Here is a 22,525-nt window from a genome sequence, read left to right as displayed (position 1 = left end):
CATATTGGCTAATATAGCAATGGAAAGTAATGAATGCTGGAGGGGATGTGGCAAAGTGAGGACATTAATGCACTGCTGGTGGAGTTGTGAATTGATTCAACCATTCTGGAGGGCAATTTGGAACTATACTCAAAGGGTGCTAAAAGACTGTCTTCCGTTTGATCCAGCCATGACACTGCTGGGTTGGTACTCCAAAGAGATAGTAAGGAAAAAGACCTCTACAAGAATATTCCTAGCTACATTCTTTGTGGTGGCAAAAAATTGTAAAATGAGGTAATGCTCTTCAATTGGGGAATGACTGAACAAATTCTGGTATACGTTGTTGATGGAATAACATAGTGCTCAAAGGTATAACAAACTGGAGGAATTCCAAGAGAACTGGAATGACCTCCAGGAACTGATGCAGAGTGAAAGTAGCAGAACCAGGAGAACATTGTACACAGAAACTGACACAGTGTGGTACAATACAATTGAGGGTAATGGATTTATCCATTAGTGGGAATGCAGCCCAAGCCCCTGAGATATTTTAATTCCATCCATCCCATCGATAACTGGCTTAATGTCCCCAGAATCATCTTTAAGGCTCTCGTGTTTCCAGGTTGAGGGAACTTAAGCGAGTCCATCATTTTCTTCGGAGGGAAGGTCAACTTTATCATTTTTATCCTCTACTTGAGTTTCTTGGGATGGCATCATCAAATCCATATGCCTTTTGCAGGTCCGTGGTACAAAAATATGACAACCTTTATGGACCAGTAATTTGCACTTGATACACTTGTAGCCTTGCCTTCCGAGACACCATATCCTTTCACTGCACTGGGCACAGTAGGCTCTTCTGTTAAAACGTTTGGATTGAAACAGATGGCCATTCATTCGGTAGACTTTCCTCCATCTTCTGGACCCATGGTGGTAGACTGATTCTAGAAAGGATATAAAGACAGAAAGGAGGATCAGTGGAATAGAGTAGGGGAAAATGACCTCAGCAAAACAATCTATGATAAGCCCAAAGATCCCAGTTTTGGGGACCAAAACACACTATTTGATAAAAACTACTGGGCAAATTGGAAGACAGTATGGGAGAGATTAGGTTTGGATCAACATCTCACACCCTACACCAAGATAAACTCAGAATGGGTGAATGACCTGAATGTAAAGAAGGAAACTATAAGCAAATTAGGTGAAGACAGAGTAGTATACTTCTCAGAACTTTGGGAAAGGAAAGAATTTTAAAACCAAGCAAGAGCTAGAAAAAATCACAAAATGTAAAATCAATCATTTTGATTACATCAAATTAAAGTTTTTATGCAAACAAAGCTAATGCAACCAAAATTAGAAGGGAAGCAACAAACTGGGAAACAATCTTCATTACAAAAACCTCTGACAAAGGTCTAATTACACAAAGTTATTTTTTATTATTTTTTAACATCATTTTATTTGGTTATTTCCAAACATTATTAATTGGAAACAAAGAACATTTTCTTTTCTTCCCTCCCCCTCCCTCCAACCACCACTCCCATAGCCGACGCGTGATTCCACTGGGTATCACATGTGTTCTTGATTCGAACCCATTTCCATGTTGTTGGTATTTACATTAGAGTGTTCATTTAGAGTCTCTCATCAGTCATATCCCCTCCACCACTATAGTCAAGCAGTTGCTTTTCATCGGTGTTTTTACTCCCACAGTTTATCCTCTGCTTGTGGGTAGTGTTTTTTAGATCCCTGCAGATTGTTCAGGGACATTGCATTGACACTAATGGAGAAGTCCATTACCTTCGATGGTACCACAGTGTATCAGTCTCTGTGTACAATGTTTTCCTGGTTCTGCTCCTTTTGCTCTGCATCACTTCCTGGAGGTTGTTCCAGTCCCCATGGAATTCCTCCACTTTATTATTCCTTTTAGCACAATAGCATTCCATCACCAACATATACCACAAATTGTTCAGCCATTCCCCATTTGAAGGGCATCGCCTCATTTTCCAATTTTGGCCACCACAAAGAGCGCTGCTATGAATATTCTTGTACAAGCCTTTTTCCTTATTATCTCTTTGGGGTACAAACCCAGCAGTGCCATGGCTGGATCCAATGGCAGACAGACTTTTATCGCCCTTTGGGCATAGTTCCAAATTGCCCTCCAGAATGGTTGGATCAATTCACAACTCCACCAGCAATGAATTAATGCCCCTACTTTACCACATACCCTCCACCATTCATTACTTTCCATAGCTGTTATGTGAGTCAATCTGCTAGGTGTGTGATGATACCTCAGAGTTGTTTTGATTTGCATCTCTCTGATCATAAGAGATGTAGAACACTTTTTCACGTCTTTATTAATACTTTTGATTTCTTTGGCTGAGAACTGCCTGTTCATGTCCCTTGCCCATTTATCAGTTGGAGAATGGCTTGATTTTTTGTACAATTGATTTAGCTCTTTGTAAATTTGAGTAATTAAACCTTTGTCAGAGGTTTTTATGAAGATTGTTTCCCAATTTGTTGCTTCCCTTCTGATTTTAGTTACACTGGTTTTGTTTGTACAAAACCTTTTTAATTTGATGTAGTCAAAATTATTTATTTTATATTTTGTGATTATTTCTAAGTCTTGCTTGGTTTTAAAGTCTTTCCCTTCCCAAAGGTCTGACATGTATACTATTCTGTGTTCACCTAATTTACTTATAGTTTCCTTCTTAATGTTCAAGTCATTCACCCATTTTGAATATGAGGTGTTGATCCAAACCTAATCTCTCCCACACTCTCCCAATTTTCCCAGCAGTTTTTATCAAATAGTGGATTTTTGTCCCAAAAGCTGGGGTCTTTGGGTTTGTTATAAACTGTCTTGATGAGATCATTTATGCCAAGTCTATTCCACTGATCCCCTTTCGATCTCTTAGTCAGTACCAAATTGTTTTTATAACCACTGCTTTATAGTATAGTTTGAGATCTGGGACTGCAAGTTCTCCTTCCTTTGCATTTTCTTTTCATGATTTCCCTGCATCTTTTGTTCTTCCAAATGAAATTAGTTGTTGTTTTTTCTAATTCAGTAAAGAAGTTTTTTGGTAGTTCAATGGGTATGGCACTAAATAAGTGCCATAAGTGCCAAATTAATTTGGGTAGGATTGTCATTTTTATTATGTTAGTTCATCCCACCCATGAGCAATCAATGTTTTTCCAATTGTTTAGATCTAGTTTTAACTTTGTGGAAAGTGTTTTGTAGTTGTGTTCATATACTTCCTGTGTTTGTCTAATTACACATTTATAAAGAGCTAAACCAATCATACAAAAAAGCAAGCCATTCTCCAATTGATAAATGGGCAAGGCATATGAATAGGCAATTTTCAGTTAAGGAAATCAAAACTATTAATAAGCATATGAAAAAGTGCTTTAAATCTCTAATAATCAGAGAAATGCAAATCAAAACAACTCTAAGATATCACCTCACGCCTAGCAGATTGGTTAACATGACAGCTGGAAGAGGTGTTGGCAAAGACTGGACATTAATGCATTGCTGGTGAAGTTGTGAATTGATCCAACCATTCTGGAGGGAAATTTGGAACTATGCCCACAAAGGGCACTTTCTGCCCTTTGATCCAGCCATAGCACTGCTGGCTTTGTACCCCAAAGAGATAATAAGGAAAAATACATATACAAAAATATTCATAGCTGGGCTCGTTGTGGTGGCAAAAAATTGGAAAATGAGATGATGCCCTTCAATTAGGGAATGACTGAACAAATTATGGCATATGTTGGTGATGGAATACTATTGTGCTCAAAGGAATAACAATAAAGTTGAAGAATTCCATGGGGACTGGAACAACCTCCAGGAATTGAAGCAGAATGAGAGGAGCCGCAATAGGAAAATATTATACACAGAGCCTGACACTGTGGTACAATCAAACGTAATGGACTACTCCATTAGTGTCAATGCAATGACCCTGAGCAACTCTGAGGAACCTACAAGGAAAACCAGTATCCAGATTCAGAGGAAACACTGTGGGAGTAAAAACACGAAAGAAAAAGAACTGCTTTAAATACATGGGTCGAAGGGATATGGTTGGGGATGTAGAATCTAAATGAATATCCTAATGCAAACAAGAACATGGAAATAGGTTCTGATCAAGGACACAAGTAATACCGAATGAAATTGCAATTTGGCTGCTGGAAAAGGGTGGTTGGAGGGGAGGGAGGGAAATAAAGTGAGTATTGCAACAACAAAAAAATTAAATTAAATTAAAAAAAAAAAGAAAACCATTGGCCAATATTACTGAATGAAGATCATAGAGGACGGGCACAAGTCTCCCTGAAATCCTTGGAGATGCCTTCTTTGTACCAGGGTTACAAAGACCACAAGGTTTGACTAAATATTGAATGAGAAGGGGATAGGGGTTACCTGCTTTCCACGTCCTATTGGATTAATTTTTACCCTTTTGAACAATTTATATATGTTTTGAGTAGCAAAATAACCCCCATAGATATATGAGTAAAGAAGGGCTCTACATTGGCCATTTGTAACAGTACACTTCATTCTGAACCCCCCAAACCCATTTCCCCTCTTCCCTATTCCCCTCCTTCCAAAAAAAGGTCAAAATATAGAGAAATTAATAAATTGAAAACTCACCTTTTGTGTAGGGGGGTGGCATCATCTGAGGGTTATACCCTATAGTTGGGAAGGGGAGAAGAAAAAGAGGAGGAAGAAATTCAGAGGGAAGGAGAGAAGGAGAGATTCGGGGGAGGGAAGGGAAGAAGGGAGGGAAAGAAGGCAGGGAAACAGAGATGAAAGGAGGGGAGAGGAGAGGAGAAGGGAACAAAATGGAAGAGAATTGGACAGAAGGGAAGTGAAGACAAGAGGAGAGGGGAAATAGAAAAAAGAGAAGAATAAAAAAAGGGAGAAAAGATGAAGGAGAAATGAAATGAGAAGGAAAAGTAATGGTTGAGGGAAGAGGAGAGAGAGGAGCAGGGAGGGTGGGAGAGAGAGAGTAAACATTAATATTTCAGTAGGGTATCTGGGCAAACGTTGAAGGAAGCAATGGAGAGATGTTCTGGGGCCCACAAGGTTGGTAAAATGGCACTTTATCATTCAAGGCACTTCCTCATTCAAGAGGAAGGGAGATTGATGGCATATATCTTTGTTTAAGGAGCCTAAGAAAAATCCAGCCACTTATGATCTTTAGAAGTAAACCCCCATATCTCTATATTTTGTCACCACTTTGAGGGCCAGCATCCCAGGAGGGATAGAAAAAAAACCCATGAAAATAAGGGTGGTCTAAAAAGGTAAGAAGAATTTGGGGTAGGTGGGTTGTTTTCTGGAAATGGAATCACCTAGAGAAATAAAAATGTATGTCCCAATTTGGGCTACTCACCATCCACATAGAGGCTTTTCTTATCTAGAATATAATGTCCAAGCCTTGTTATTCCATTAGTCTCTTGACTCAGCTCTTGGTAAATCTTCTTCTTGTCCCAGACGGGGACAGAGAAAACTTCCTTATAAAAACATATAACCTCCACTCCTGTTGCTGCCCCATTTTTCATAGACCTAGAAATTGATGATTTACACAAGAGATATCAAACATGGCCCTTCCTGAAAATCACTTGAACAAGACTATAGTGTAGTACTGTTCCTCTATAATTTTAAAGTGTTCATGATGAAATATATAAATATGCATAATTTTCTGAGTCAACATGCAGGGGACAGGGATGTTGTTTCCTTTTGAGTTTGACACCTTTGGTTTAATTAATGAAATTTAATTATTCAGAAAACACTCTTGAAAGAAGTGACCCACTTTGAACAATGGTTTGGAGAGAATTATAGTTTGAGAGTTGAAAAGGACATTGGAAGGCATCAAAACCAACCTTATCATTTTAAAGATGAAGGAATTGAGGCTAAGACAAATGATGTGACTTGCTGAGGGTCACGCAGCTGCTAAGAGTCTCAGAGAGAATTTGAACTAAGGTGTTCCTGATTTCAAGCTCAGCACTCTGATCTGCTGCAATGAAATTGGCAGTGCTGTGTAAATTCACTCACATCTATGTTTACAAGTGTGTATGGGATCAGATTATTTTCAGTAGTTTCTTTAGAGTAGTACAAAGACCACTGGATTTAAAATCAAATGGCCTGTGTTCAAATTCTGGATCTGACAGTATCTTTGATCTTGGAAAAGTCACTGGAATGTCCTTGGCTCTTCATTTTTTCATCTGTAAATGAAGAGAGTGGTCCATATGGCCTCTACTATCTCTTTAAGCTTCCATTCTATAATCCTATGATTCTAGAGACAGTGAATGTTGATATGTTCTAATCAATTATTTTCTAAGCACTCTATTGGTGCCTCCTATGTTATTTCTTTCACATGGAGTTATAAAGTTCAAGTGATTAAACTTACAACCTTGTCTTTGGAAGACTTGTGGAAAAAGAAGTTTTTCTCCACCAGGGAAAAGGTAGAAGGTGCCCACAATATTTCTAATGGCTTGTTGGTTGGGGGGAGTGGGGGTGGTGGTGGGGGTGAATCCATTACAGCTTGTGAAAGAAGGAATTGCTATTGGGAAGCAGCAGCAGCCTGTGTGTGATCTTTGTCAAATGGGAATGTTATGGTCACTGCTATTTGAGCTCATGGCTTTCAAGATTCTCACCTCAGCAAGATCACATTGCATCCACAATACTGAAAGCCAAGGCTGCTTCTTTCAAACAATACCTTGAACTGGAAACAAAAAGAGAGAAGGGAACTTCTGAGTACCTGGCTAGAGGAAGTCTGTATATCCAGGGATGAGGAAGGAAGCATGGATGCAAGGAGGAAGAGGAGTGTGGAGGGGAAGAGTCTCACCATGCGCTGCAGGAAACATTCAGGAAGACGGAATGTGCTGGAATCCCTTTGAGCCATCTTGGTTGTATAAAACATGTTGGTGATGGTGAAGTTAAGGATGAAGCTCTTCCAGTTGTATCTCCCTGCTGCTGTACAGAAGGGAAAGATACCCAATTGTCTGAGCCTTACAAATGTTATTCAAATGAGAGAAAATGCTTTGTAAATCTTAAAGATCTCTCTAAATGCTAGTTACTGTGGGGACCATTATCATGATCATGACCATTATTCTAGGTGGCACTATTCTAGTCCTTCCTCAGAGGAAAACTGAGGATACCTCTACTATACTTTTTTCTGGCAGTATTAAAAATTGTGGACTTGGGAGTCAGAAGACCTGGATTCAAATCATGGTTCTGCCATATCCTATGTTTTTGCCTTAGTTTCCTCACACATAAAATGAGGAGGTTAATCCAGTTTCAAGAGTAAGAACTCATTACTTAACAAAAATTGCTGGTAATACTGAAAATTAGTCCAGGAGAACTAGGGATAGACCGATATTCTTGCTTGACATAACAAAGTAAACTCCAAATGGGTATATGAGCAAGCTACCTAAAAGTTGATGTAAAAAAATGAGTTATCAGGAAAATTGTATCTTTCATTTTAATGGACAGAGGGACAGTTCATGTGCACATGAGGGATAGATAGGACAGCAAGATAAGATGGAGAGTGTTGCTAACTTAAAATTGGGTTTTCCTCCAGAACAAGACCAATGTAGGTAAAATGAGAAGGGAATTGGCTAACTGGAGAGAAAAAATCTTTGCTTCATATTCCTCTGATAAGGGTCTCATTTCCAATTTCCAATAATTCAAATGTATAAGAATAGAAGCCAAGGGCAGAGTCTCACCAAGTTGGTGGAGAAGATACACATCCCCCATCTGATCTCTATCAAATTACCACCCCAAAACCTGATACAATGTCCTAAAATGAATTCTGGAGGAGTATATCACAAAAAAAGAGAAACAAATCATTTTCCAGCACAAAACGACTTTGAAGACCTGCAGGACAGATGATGTGTACAGAGGTGGAGGTGGAAGTAAAGCAGTGTACCAGGGCAGACCCCATCAAGCCAAAAGGACTTGTCCACAACTGAAGCAACAGGAAAGGCTTCTGGAGCATTCATCCCCAGTCAATAAGGGGTTGAGGGATCAGAGAGTGGCTCAGAAGGAGATTACAGGAATCCCTTTGCTGACAGTGAAGGCAATTCTCCTGCTGCATTGCTCATATTCAGAATGAGACCCTAATCTGTGGGGGAGATCTCAAGGTGGAGGAGTGCGAGCAGACAGGAGTACTTGTAGCCACGGGGGTGGGGGGGGTGGCAGCAGACTCTCCCTGGTCACATTTCAAAGTGGGGGGAAATGGCTGCAGTTACTCAGAAACCAGAATTTAGATCAGAAGGCTATTAAAAACACCTTTGTTTGCATGATACCACATTTGAAGAACTGAAAGAAGATAGATCCCCAGAGAGTATACTGTAGCTGCACAAAGAATCTGAAACTGAGAACAGCGCTCCATTCACCACAGGTACAGATTCCAAGTTTAACTGTCTCTTTTTATTTTTTATATTTAATTTAATTAGTTAATTTAGAATATTTTTCCCTGGTTACATGAATCACGTTCTGTCCCTCACCTCCCTCACTCCTCCCCCTCCACCCCCCTCCACCCCCCAGAGCCAGTGTGAAATTCCACTGGGTTTTACAGGTGTCCTTGATCAAAATCTATTTCCATATTATTGATGTTTATAATACTAGGGTGATAATTTAGAGTCTACATCCCCAATCATATTCCCATTGACCCATATGGTCAAATAATTGTTTTGCTTCTGTGTTTCTGCTCCCAGAGTTTTTCCTCTGAACGTGGATAGTGTTTTTTCTCATAAATCCCTCGAATTGTTCTAGATCATTTCATTGCGACTAATAGAGAGGTCCATTATATTTGATTTTACCACAGTGTATCAGTCTCCTGGTTCTGTACAATGTTCTCCTGGTTCTGTTCCCATCCCTCTACATCAATCCTGGAGGCTGTACCAGTTCACATGGAATTCCTCCAGTTCACTATACCTTTGAGCACAATAGCTCATCTTCTTTGCCTTGTTTTCCAGCTGATTAATTTTGGCTTTCAAGACACTGTTTTCTGTTTCCAGATGACTTATCTTGCTATTAAAATTGTAATCAGCCTCTCTTAATTGTGTTTTGAATTGCATTTTGAGTTCTTCCAAAGCCTGTATCCAATTCGCTGGGATTTCTGATTTATTGATTGTTGAACCCTCCCCCTCTGCTCCATTCGCTGTGTAGAAGGTGTCTACTGTAATTTCTTTCTTCTTTTTCTGTTCTTTGCTCATATTCACCACTTCTTTGCTCCCTATATTTGTCTGTGATCTTGATCCTCTCATTTTGGGGGGATTTCTGGGCTTCTGTCAGTCTCCCCTCTTGGAGTTGTGACAGAAGATCTCTTGGTGCAGTCTGTTGGGGAGGGTTGTTGGGGGTTTGAGCTTCCCTGTCCTCTGGAGTCTTTTGATTGGATTAAAGTTCAGCAGTCAATGAGGAAGGGGTGTGGACCCTGGACTTCCCTGAGTTCTGAAGACTTTTGATGAGATTAAGTTCAGATTGGTTGGGCTGGTGGTGCTCTGAGGCCATCACCTCCTGTAAGGCTAGAGCAAATATGGAGGATCTACACAGCTCTGGCCAGGCAGCCAGCTTTATGTTCCCTCTCTAGTTCCTTCTCTGATGTCTGTTCATATATTAACAAATTAAGAAGGGCAGAGGGTCAATGAATTGGGAATGCAAATTAAAAATCTAGAAAGCAAACAAATTAAAACTCCTCAGATGAAGACTAAATTAGAGATCCAAAAAATCAAAGCAGAAATCAATAAAATCGAAAGTCAAAGAACTATTGATTTAATAAAGAAGACTAGAAACTGGTACTTTGAAAAAAAACCAATAAAATATACAAAATACTAGTCAGTCTAATTAAAAAAAGGAAAGAAAAAAATCTAATTGACAGTATCCAAGATGAATAGGGAGACCACCTCAAATGAAGAGGGAGGTAGGGAAATAATGTGATTATTGTAAACAAGTACTAATGTTCTAAATTGACTAAATAAACTAATTCAAATGAGGATAAAATCACAATAGACAAAGTGGTAAGAGATGCATAAACATTCAAAGGAGAGAGGAACTCTTTTGAAAAGCACAATTGGCCATATGGAACAAGATATACAAAAATGCACAGAAGAAGAACTTCTAGAACGGCAAAATTGGAGCTATATTAAAAAGTGGTATAAGAACTCACTGATGAAAAGAACACTTAATCTTGTATTTTCAAAATATATTTATATATTAATTTTTAAATGTTAATGTTAACATGCCTTTTATTTATTTTTTCCATTTGAATTAGTATATTTAGTCAATTTACAATATTATTCCTTGGTTACAGTAATCACATTGTTTCCCTCCCTCCACTCCACCTACCCTTCCCACAGCCAACCCGCAATTTCATGAGGTATTACTTGTGTCCTTGATCAGAACCTATTTCCATGTTGTTGTTTACACTAGGATATTCATTTAGAGTCTGCATCCCCAACCATATCCCTTCGACCCAGGCATTCAAGCAGTTCTTTTTCTTTGGTGTTTTTTCTCCCAAAGTGTTTCCTCTGGATGTGAATTCCAGTTTTTCTCGTAGATTCCTCCAGGTTGTTCGGGGTCATTGCATTGCCACTAATGGAGAAGTCCATTACGTTTGATTGTACCACAGTGTATCAGGCTCTGTGTATAGTGTTCTCCTGGTTCTGCTCCTCTCCCTCTGCATCATTTCTTGGAGGTTGTTCCAGTCGCCATGGAATTCTTCAACTTTATTGTTATTCCTTTGAGCACAATAGTATTCCATCACCAACATATACCACAATTTGTTCAGCCATTCCCCAATTGAAAGGCATCCCCTCATATTCCAATTTTTTGACACCACAAAGAGCCCAGCTATGAATATTTTTGTACATGTCCTTTTCTATATTATCTCTCAGGGGTACAAATCCAGCAGTGCTATGGCTGGATCAAAGGGCAGACAGTCTTTTAGCACCCTTTGGGGGCATAGTTCCAAATTGCCTTGAAGAATGGATGGATTAATTCACAACTCCACCAGCAATGAATTAATGTCCAGACTTTGCCACACCGCCTCTAGCATTCATTACTTTCCTTTGCTATCATGTTAGCCAATCTGCTAGGTGTGAGGTGATAACCTCAGAGTTGTTTTGATTTGTATTTCTCTGATTATAAGAGGTTTAGAACACTTTTTCATGTGCTTATTTACTAGTTTTGATTTCTTTAACTGAACATTGCCTATTCATGTCCCTTGCACATTTATCAATTAGAGAATGGCTTGGTTTTTTGGTACAATTGGCTGTAGTTCTTTATAAATTTGGATAATTTGACCTTTGTCAGAGGTTTTTGTAATGAAGATTGTTTCCCAGTTTGTTGCTTCCCTTCTAATTTTGGATCCATTAGGTTTGTTTGTACAAAAGCTTTTGAATTTGATGTAATCAAAATGATTGATTTTACATTTGGTGATTTTTTTAGCTCTTGCTTGGTTTTAAAAGTCTTTCCTTTCCCAAAGATCTGACAAGTATACCATTTTGTATTCACATAATTTGCTTATACTTTCCTTCTTTCTATTCAGGTCATTCACCCATTCTGAGTGTAGGCTGTCACACTACAGGACATTACCAAAGAAACTCCTGAGATATCGTCAGACACAAAAATAAAATTGAAATTCAAAGAATTCACAGATCACCTCTAGAAAGAAATGCTCAAATGACAATTTCCAAGAATGTAATAGATTCAAGAGCTATCAAGATAAAAAGAAAATACTGTAATACTGTAAGCAGCCATAAAAACCAATTCAAATACCATGAAACTGAAAATCAGGATCACACAGGATCTAGCAGCTTCTACACTGAAGGATTGAGTGTTATAGAATAGGATATTCAGGAAGGCAAAAGATCTGGGTTTGTAAGCCAGAGTCACCTATCCAGCAAAACTGAGTACATTTTTTCAGGGGAGAAATGGAAATTCAATAATATAGAAGATTTCCAAGTATTCCTGAGGAATAAGTCAGACCAAAATAAAACATTTTATGTCCAAATATGATACAGAGGAGAAGCCCAAAATGGTAAATCAAAAAGAGAAAATTGAATGGACTCATTAAAGAGTTAAAATGTTTATATATCGAAATGGAAAGAGGATATTTGTAATTGTCAAAAATTATTCTTTGGAGCAGAGAATATGGAAGAAACTTAGTTAGAAAGAGGATTAGGGAGTGTCCAGGGGTCCTTTGGGTTCCGCGGCCGGGGCCAGGAGCAGGCCTGCTACAGCGCTCTTGGGGGAAGCCATGCCAGTGGGTGGGGGCCCTTCAAGGCCGCCGCCACCGCCGCTGCTGTTACTGATGCTCCCTCTGCCCTGCTTGTTTTTCTGGTGCTTGGCTCTGCTTTTGGCATCAGCTGGACTCATCCTCTGCAAGGCCAGGTGGTAAGGAGCTGTGGCTGCTGAGGAGGCAAAGTCTCCATGCTGGCAGAGACAGTTCAGGTTGTGCCTCCATTGGGATTGCTCCCTCAAGAGGACTGAGTAGGCCTGAGCTAGTGGTCTGAGCATCATTGCTGCTTTACCTAGGGCTTTTGGACTACCCAGACCCAGCTTTGGTCAGCCATCTCTCTCAGAACCCCTACTGGAGATATTTCACTAGAACTACCTGAAGAATCCCTAAATCTTTTTTCTAGTATTGTTTCTAGATGCAATAGATTCAGAGGGTAAAGGAAATCACATCAATGAAATATCACCCGATATCCCTGAAGGTTCATGGGCCACCAATTCTATAGATGTTGGGTAATTGAAATCAGCAGTCCCTGTTAAGATAAAGAACTAAAGAAGGTTCAGCACAAGAAATCCCACAATACCCACTAAGCAAAGAAGCAATTGATGACATAACCACATAATAGAGTCCCTATTACAGCGAGGAATACTAGTACCCTGTATCTCCAAATAAAACACCCCCATATTCACTGTGAAAAAGCCCAAGTTAGATGCAAAGAGCAATGTGGTCTATATATTTGTTCAAAATCTGAGAGCAGTCAATGACCATATGATAAAAAACCACTGTGTTGTACCAAGTCCTGCAATGATAATTTATGCAATTCCCACTCATTCACAGTAGTTGATTTATTTACTGCTTTTGTCTCCATCCCAATACACGAGGAATCCCAAAAGATTTTTGCATTCATATGAAAAGGAATCCAGCTGACCTCTTTCTGCCTGTCCCAAGGGTTCTGTGAAAGTTCGTGATTATTTTCCCAAATTTTGATGAAAGACCTTACAAACATCCACTATAAGGAAAGTAAATTGATATATTTTGTGCATGATCAGCCATTGCAAAAAAAAAGTGCAGGTCAGGACTCCTCACTGAGTCATGAAGTGAGGAGAGGCTTACAATTCTAAAAGACTGTGCCAATTAATTCTGGGGTAACCCTCTTATATCTCAATAGGGGAAACCTTCCCCTAACTTACTTACACTACCACATCACCCAGGATCACCATTTCCCAGAGATACTCCTCAGCTACCATAGACCAGGAAAGAGAGTGAGAGAGTACAACATGAGCCATTCCACCTTGACTACTACCTTTCCTCACTCATCTATCTATCTATCTTTAACAGCTCTCTAGAGATCAATAATTACTAGGCAGACAATAACCATGACAAGACCAAACAAGAAACAGAGAGTATTATAAGATATAACATGAATAATTTTGAATTGAATTTAAAGGGGAGCATGCTTTGATCTGCATTTGATCAACTGTGAAAGTTGTAGCTACTCTCAGAAAGACAGCAATCTGGAACAGTTCTGAAGGACTTTTGACCAAGAATGTTTTATGCTTCTAGAGAAAGAAATGTGGGAGTCAGCTGCAGTTCAAAGCATACTCCCTTTCACATCATTTTATGTACAGTTTATGTGGCTCTGGTTTGAAATGAGTGTTCTCTTATAAAAATGACCAATATGGAATTATGTTTTACATGATAATATATGTATAATCCATTTCAAATTACTTACCATCTCTCCAAGAGGGGGACCGAAGGAAAGGGGGAACAATATTTGGACCTAATAATTTCAGAAAACATATATTGAAAATTATTACTAGATTTAATTAGCAAAATATCATATCTTTAAATAAAATTATTTTAATTAAAGTCAAATTTTAAAAGATAAAGAGCATCAGAGATTATTAAGCAACATGCTAATCAGATATGGCTTGATTTCTCAACAGCGATGCTGAATGACATATAGCTTCTCTAATAGCATAGGTGATTTTCTATTGGAAATAGATGTCTGAACAAGGATTATTAACAAAAGCAATAAACAAATTGAGAGGAATATCAGTCACAACTTAATAAGAGGATGCTTTAGGGATTTTATGGTACATGGGACACACTTCCCTTCCTTGAAGTTTCTTATCCAGAAAATGGCTTGATGGTCTGCCTCCAATCCTCACCTAAGATCACCTAGAGCAGTGGTTCTCCACCTTTCTAATGCCATGACCCCGCAATACAGTTCCTCATGTTGCAGTGACCCCAAACCAAAAAATTATTTTGGTGGCTACTTCAAAACTGTAATTTTGCTACAGTTATGATTAGGAATGCAAATACCTGATATGCATTATGTATTCTCATTGCTACATATTGAGAGGTTGAGAACCACTGATCTAGAGACACTTGTCTCCTCATCTTCATCTCCCATTGTGAACCTTAAAATTTCTCAGACTCTACGTCATAAGGTTGGGTTAAGACCATTCCCCATTTGGACCATTCACCATTTGGGCAGTGAAGGTACTTAAAACAGGAATGTGGGAACTCCACTTCACCATACTTAAGCATGCCTTAGGGGAAGATGAAGTTGTAAAGTCTTTGCTGAAACATTGAAAGATACTTTTGATACAAGATACTTTTACATACAAAGTATGTCAACCCATAGTTATAGTAAGACAAAAAGTTCTTAAGCCATGCCTATTTTTAGAACTAATACAAAGGGGTGCTAAGTACCTATAAAGGTCAGGCAACTTCTGAATTTACAAGGAGCAAAGAGATGAAAACTTACTCAGAGATTCTACTCTACTCAGGTGTGAACTAATAATGGTCTGTCCTTTGAAAAATGTCTACTGTGATTGGTAGATGTGAGAACTTAGGGGAGGAGACATAGTAGAAAATTCCCTTTAAATAGGAGCTCAGATTCATTCAGATGACATTCAGATTCAGGATTGAGCTGGTGGAATCAGCTGAGATGAAGCTGGCCGGGTGTCACTAGAATCCTTGCTTGGACAGATCTTGTGATGAGTGATTAAGGACTGACTGATCTTTCTCTTAAGGCTTAGGCCTAGGTTGGCCAGGGCTGCCCTGGGCCAGCCTATCCTTTTCTCATTATTCCCCTTTTCTCTCTCTCGTTCTTAATTCCTCATTGTATTAATTAAAATCTCTATAAAACCCAGTTTACTTGGGTATATTCTAATAATTGGGAATTTTTCCCTGGCGACCACCTTATATTTGATTTAAAACAAGACACTGTCTTAAAAACATATTTTCTGTGGTCACAACTTACTCATCCACTCTTTTATTTACTACAATTTAAGTCTTCCACTATTTTAATCAGTACAGTTTAAGACAAACAACTATTTTAACTATGACATCATCACACCTAGAACTCCAAATTTGACCTTGTCCACCAGGCTGAAGGGCTGCCAGGAGCCATGTGGAGACAATGACATCAGAGAGGTCCAGTTTTTCAGTTCTGACCTCTGACCAATCTAGGATCTCCTGGCTACAGAAGTTCTTGGAAACACTCAGAGGCCATAGTAGAGTAGGACCAGGTCACAGGAATCACAGAGCTAATGTGTAGGAATCAATCCATAAACTAGTGACCAAGAGGCATCCCTGGTTCAAGAACTTCTCAGAAAGGAAAAAACCTAGAGGCAAATTCTTGGGATTCAGTATTAAATGGGTGTGCCAAGTGCAATCAATCACCAAAGGTCCAAGTGAACTATTAAGCTAAGATGAGGGAGAAGGTCATGAAATCATACCTTAAAGGGAAGGTCCCAGAACCATTCTTTTCCTCTTTGGCAAGTCAAGGCTGATAGAAATAAAGTGATTTGCCCATATCTGCAGCATCCACCTTCCCCAAGTTCACTGCTAAAGAGCACAGCCTTTGGATCTGTCTCCATTCCTGACTCTTGACACCAGGAACTCTGTGGCTCAGACCATATAAGTAATTAGTTGGCACAGTGGAGATAGTGCTGAGCCTGGAGTCAGGAAGACCTGAGTTCAAATGTGACCTAAGAACTCATTAGCTGTATGACCCTGGGAAAGTCAAGCAGTCATTGCTTGCATCTTTTTCTCATCTGAAAAATGGGGCTAACTATAAAGCCCAACACTTAGGGTTGTTCTGTGGATCAAATGAGATACTATTTCTATAAAAAATGCTTAGTCAAAGTGCCTGGCACATAGTAGGTGTTACGTAATTGCTTATTCCATTCTCCTTCACTTTTCCATAGGCAAGTTCAGTTTGTAGGTGTATAAGATACATTTTTAAGACAAATTTTTTTAATAAACTGAATCTCACAAATCTACTCATTAGATCAAAGCAATCAATTAGTTTCCATTAATTAAGTATTTATCATGTGCCCAGCTCTATCCTAAATACTGAAGATGTAAATAAGAATGTAAAAACACATTCTCTGCTATGAACTTGGGAGAGTTCATAGAAGGAATCTTTCCCAAAGTGGAAGCCATTCAATGTGAGGTGTTAGGGCTGACTTCTCCTCTTGACCTTGAAATACAGCATAATAGAGTCCTAGGTTCAAATCTCACGTCTGCTGCTTTCTACTTTTGTGTCATAGGGCATGTCATTTAACTTCTCTCCACCCCAATTTTCCAATATGTAAAAAGATGGGATCCAGCTAGATGACCTTTAAGGGTCCTTTCCAGTCATATCCGGTCACCCTGAGCTAATTACTTTACTTCTCTAAACCTCAGTATCCACATCAGTAAAATGAGAGGCTATCCATAATACCTGATGGTTTAAAGTTTCCTTCCAACTTTATACCTATGGTTGCTTATATAAAAGACCTTAGCAGTGGGAATCTCACTCCTACCTCTAAAACTTCTCTTCTCCAGGCTATACATAGAAAGGAATCAGAGGTTCAGAAGAGTTCTTGAGGATTGATCTCTAAAATAATTTCATGTTTCCTCTGTAAGATTGGGAAACAAGGCCCTAAAAAGGATAAACCTCCAACACAGAGACAGAGAGGAGGTACCTACTTACCTGTGGGAATAATAGTAGACACAGGGGTGAGGGAGCTCCTTATTGGTGCTACTGTGCTTCCTGGTGCATCATGGCCTTGGGCATGTGTGTCTGGCACCACACCAGCATCACCTCCTACAGGATGAGAGGAGGGGAGAAACCAGAGCTCAGTCAAGTCTTTATTGGTGGACTCCCAAAGGAAAGTACATTGTTGCTACTAACTGCTGAGACCAAAAATACATGGCTTCTCTGACTTTTCCCCACAGGATAAATAATCAAATTTTCCCCTTCAAAGCATGGACTCACTGCTGGACAATCCCCATCTATGTTAAATCATGAGGTTCCACTAAATCAAGTGGAATCAGAATCCCATCAATAAGAAGAGGAGAATCACTTTAGCACAGGGACTGTGAAACTATCCTTGCATGGAGTTGAGGAAGCCTGGAGAGATGACACTAATTCAACAGATATGGAACCAAGAAAATGTCCCTACAGTGGCTCAATGGAAGGCTAAAGAGAGGAAAGACCTGGGAAGAAGACCCTTCCCCTTAGAAAGGCACAAACTAACCCTCCCTGGACAGACACTCTCCATTCCCTCCAAGACCACACCCCAATTCCCTCCCTGGGAAGTTTATTTAAAATATGCTTACTTGGGAAGAGGCTGGAAGTGGAAGGCACCTGATCAGAAACAGAGGCTGTCCCTGCCTGGACACTGCTGCCCTCTGTGGTTGTGTCAGGAGGACTGGGAGATGCTGTTGTGCAAACTTCCTGTGTGCTGGCTGGAGGCAGGGTGATAGCTGGAGTTGGTGTTGCCTGTGGGTTTCTCTCAGTTTCTGGAGTCAGGCCGGCTGGCCCTGGGTCCTCCAACGAAGTAGCAGGCTCAAGGGAAGCTGTTCTTGTGCTTAGGCTGATGTTTAAGGGAGCACTGGAGCCGGGGCTAGCTGTGATTTCTACTGGAGTCATGGAGAGTGAGGTCCTTGCAATGGCAATGGTGACTCCAGAGGATATCTCAGATGGAACTGAGGTTTCGGTGGGAGAGGACACAGTTCTCCTGTGCATCCCAGGGATGAGGTCACCTGCTCCAGTGGGCACAGTGAGAAGTGGGTCTTGAGTGGCTGTGGCTCTTGGAGTTGTCTCCATGACACGTATGTCCGTTTCAGTGTAAGCAATGGAATCTCTCCCGATAAAGTCAGTCATAGGGATACTGGTGGAGTTCGTTGGTTCTCTTCCCTGGTCAGATCCACTCACATTCTTCAGTGTCCCTGAAGTCTCAGTAGAGAATCCTGTGACCAAAGCAGTTAGTTGAAGTATGCCTAAGGGTTGATGGGGGAAGTTTGGAGTCATTTGGACAGAGATCCCCAGAGCCTGTGAGGATTTTGAACTTCCTGAGAAGAGCAACCAATCCCCAACCCCTCACATTAGCACCTTCTCCCTGACAAGCACTTTCAAAACAAAAAGACTGTGACAGGAATTAGGATCTCCTTGTGCTCTAGGGTGCATGGCCACCATGAGAAAGTATTAAATAAGCTGAGACTGATATATAGATGGATCTGTCCTGTCATCTTGCCCTCAGATGAGATAAGGCGCGTGGCTCAGACAAACTGCTGGATAGATATCTGCTCAGGTTAAATGGAAAATGAAGCAGTAATCATTTGTTAAGAATCAGGTACCCCATTCAGGGTTTTAGGTGCTGGGCATAGAAAAGCCTGTCCTCCAGTAGCTGACTTTTATCCTAGTAAATTATATGTATACACACAAACTAACACAAGAAATGGACAAAATCCTCCATGAGCTCTTCATCCAAAGGCTGGCATCACAGTATACATCTGGGCAGACAGTAATGGGACAGAGGAAGTTGCCAGGTCTTACAACCTAATCACAAACTCCCCCATCAGTGAGCCTCCTGTTCTCAGACTATGAAGATGAGTCCATATCATATCTCAAACCTGGAAAACAAGGGCCCAGAGCAAGGATGAATACCAATATAATAGAAAAAGAAATATTTTCTTACCCATGGCACATACAGTAGATTCACTGGTCACTGATGTCATGTCTCCTGGTGCTCCATGTTCTGGGATATGGGTGAAGGGCCCTACACCAATGTCACTCTCTAGAAGAATAAGTGAGAACATAAATCTCAGCCACAGGACTCGGGGTAGAAAGGACAATATGTTGTTCCCTTATATTTTGAAGGAACCTCCAAAATATGTGCTCTTTTTTCTTCATCATTCATCGAGCAGAGAATCTCTCTAGTACTCCTATATTCTCATTTTTTCAAACTCTTCTAATCTAATGACAGCTTTATTACTTCCCCATCTGGAAAAAAACCCTTCATTTTATCCACCTGTCTCTCTTCTCTTTTCTGACTGAAATCCTTCAGGATGCTCATAAAAGGTGCTTCTACTTTCCTTCTTTCTATTCTCTTTTTAACTATACAGTCTGGTTTAGAAGCTGCTTTTTGAAGAAGAAACATAAGATTAATAACAGAGACAAACATAATGCCGAAACTAGATACAAGAAAATTACTTACTGTTCACACTGCAAGTTAAAGTCCTCACAGCAAGCTCCTGATTTGAGTGAAATACAAAATGCTATAACAACTGGAGCAAAGCCAAAGTATTCAGATGTGGTTAGAAGAGAATTATGAAGCCAGGCACATAGGGTGACACTTGGAGGTAGAAAAAGTAGTAATAATGAGGCTACAGATAAAAATAATAGAAAAAGCTTGGGAAATAGTGAAATTGGTATAAGAAAATGCTCTATGAATGATAGCCATTTCAATAAAGCAAGAGAAAGGCCGAGCCAGATTAAAGAAAATGAGGCAGAGATTAATGAAATAACATCTCCAATTGCAAATGAGATGAGAGACTTTGATAAGACCTATAGTAACCACACAGGAAAAGTCTGTAAAGGAAATCAGATCGTTCCTTAAGAAATTTTTCCAGGGTAGAATAGATAATAGTATTGAATTATGCAAAAGAAAAAGAAAGAGTCACAAGAACTCAAGAAAAAGTTAGTGACTAATACCAAAAATCATAGTTTCAATTCCCTAAAGTTTACTGTTGCTAAATATGACAAGGCTCTAGAAACATTCACAGATGAAGTCCCATTTAACTTAGTTAATTCTCCCAAGAGCTTTATGGCAGATATACCCTCAGAAATGACATCTAATTGGAATCGAGAAGCTAGTACCTTTCATCCAGTACTGAGTGATTTAGTTAAGTAAAAACTAACTGATAATGAAGCTGAAATTACTTTTGAAAATAATTATCATATTCAAAGTAGTGGAGGTGACATTTCAGTTAAATTTGAAAAGCAGGATGGAATGGAATTCTTCTCAATTGGAATAACCACCAAGAATTCAAAAGGCAGGCTTGAAGTCAGCATTCTAAGTGGCAAAGGGATATCCAGCCAAAGCTACTGTGATGGTTTAGCTTCATGTACCATTGAAGACTTCATTGGGAATGGATCAAATCAAAAAGAATTAACTGAGTTACATATGCAGCTGGCAGAGGGTAGCAAAGACACGAGTACTAATTCGGTGGCAATAAACTCTTTACCTACAAACAGGCCAGAAACATAGGTATGGATTAAGGTGGGGAAGAAAAACCTTAAGGCTCTCTTGGATACTGGTGCTTCAAAGTCTGTCCTAAATACAAGTCCAGGGGATACCTACATAGGGGGTATGGCTTCTGTAGCTGGAGCAATGGGACAAAGACAATAGGTCCCTGAGCTCAAAAGCACTATGGTTAAACTAGGTCCTCTCACCATAGATCATAACTTCTTGTTGATTCCATCATGCCTAGCCAATCTTTAGGACAAGATGTTTTGTGCAAGATGCAGGCAACATTACAATGTGAAAAATATGGGGTAATTTCTTTGCATCTACCCAAGAATTCACTGAAGCACTATCCATTGTTACTTAGAGCAACTTGAGGAAGAACCTGAAAAAATTCAAGTTGTGACTTCTAAATATGACATACCCACAGATATGCCACAGGGGGTGCTTGCAAAACACCAAAATGATGTGGGTCGGATTAAATCGATTACTCCTGTTAGGATTGAGGTCAGGGAAGGGATACCACCTAAGATACCACAATACAAGTTGAGTAGAGAAGCAAGAGAAGGGATAATACCCATTATAAATAGCTTGCTTGAGCAAGGTATATTGAGACCTATGGTATCTGAATACAATAACCCAATATTAGCCATTAAAAAGAATAAGCTGAATGAAGATGGCACTCCTGCATGGAGATTTGTGATGATTTGAGGGCTGTGAATAATTTCATTAGGAAGAGATATACTGTAACACCATCTCCAAATGATATTATAACTCAGATACCTGCAGAAGCTAGGAGGTGTACAGTGTTGGACCTGAGCAATGCTTACTTCACTATACCGTTGCACCCTGATTCTCAAAATATTTTTGCTTTCCAATGGCAACAAACCCAGCTGTGCTATACTAGATTAGTGCAAGATTGTTGGGAGTCGGCTTCAATATTTTCTCAACTGTTGCAAAGAGATCAAACATAGCAAATTGATACACTGTGTGGATGATTTGTTGCTAGCATCTCCTGACCCTAAAACTTGTTTAGAACATTGAAAGAAATTGTTAATAGAACTTTATCAGAGGGGACATAAAGTTTCTAAAAAGAAGATTCAAAGGGTCCTACCAATAGTTGAATATTAGGATTTGTCCTGGAGGGGGGCACCAGGAAAATTTCAAATAAAAAGGTAGCAGATATACAGATATACAGCTAGGCATCCCTCGAACTAAGAAAGAACTGAGAGCTTTTCTGGGGGTTGCTGGTTTCTGGAGGCAGTACATAGTGGGTTATTCTCATATATCCAAGTACTTGACTGATTTGACAAAGAAAGACTTCAAAGAACCATTGCAAATGAATAAGGAACATTTGCATGCTTTGTCACAGTTGAAGGGAGATATTCTATCAGCTCCAGCTTTGGGAATACCTAAATATAAGAAAGAATTCCACTTGGAAGTCCATGAAGCAAAAGGCAATGCTTCTGCAATGTTAGCACAGTATTTTCAGTTGAATCTAAGGGCTATTGTATTTTACAGTTCTATCCTTGACACGGTTGTACAGGGCATAGTACATTGCCTCAGGAGTGTAGTAGCTACAACTCTAATGGTCAAGAAGTCCTATGACATAGTACTGGGATGTAAATTGCAGGTGTATTCTGCACACGAAATTGAAAATCTGTTACGGTCACAGAGTACATATTCATTCACCGATGCAAGAATATCCCAGTATGAAGTCATTTTGTTAGGCAATGATAACATCACAATTCATAGATGTGCACTGGTGAACCCAGCAACTCTGGTCCCTGATTTGCCAAT

The 22,525-nt window shown here is 39.6% G+C and overlaps 1 protein-coding gene across 4 annotated transcripts in view; it reads right to left on the bottom strand.

Moving 5' to 3' along the window:
• Positions 1-460: 460 nt before the first annotated feature.
• LOC103103158 (mucin-16-like) overlaps positions 461-22,525 on the bottom strand; it is a 51,370-nt gene continuing 29,305 nt past the window's right edge. Inside the window, exons 8-16 of one of the 4 annotated variants that reach the window (XM_056798741.1) lie at positions 19,178-19,276; positions 17,817-18,449; positions 17,188-17,301; positions 13,930-13,977; positions 6,804-6,931; positions 6,613-6,680; positions 5,349-5,521; positions 4,607-4,645; positions 461-917 (exon numbers count right to left, since the gene is read on the bottom strand). In XM_056798741.1, the coding sequence (XP_056654719.1) occupies positions 610-917; positions 4,607-4,645; positions 5,349-5,521; positions 6,613-6,680; positions 6,804-6,931; positions 13,930-13,977; positions 17,188-17,301; positions 17,817-18,449; positions 19,178-19,276 (1,610 nt within the window). In that variant the 3' untranslated portion in view covers positions 461-609. Of the gene's footprint in view, positions 918-4,606; positions 4,646-5,348; positions 5,522-6,612; positions 6,681-6,803; positions 6,932-13,929; positions 13,978-17,187; positions 17,302-17,816; positions 18,450-19,177; positions 19,277-22,525 lie in introns of those variants that run through there. The other 3 variants (XM_056798743.1, XM_056798744.1, XM_056798745.1) reach the window with 3 other exon arrangements.

This window comes from Monodelphis domestica, chromosome 5 (assembly GCF_027887165.1).
Source record: "Monodelphis domestica isolate mMonDom1 chromosome 5, mMonDom1.pri, whole genome shotgun sequence".
In the NCBI taxonomy this organism is placed as follows: Eukaryota; Metazoa; Chordata; class Mammalia; order Didelphimorphia; family Didelphidae; genus Monodelphis; species Monodelphis domestica.
The sequence above is the reverse complement of the archived record's forward strand: the minus strand, read 5'-3'. Positions and strand labels throughout refer to the sequence as shown.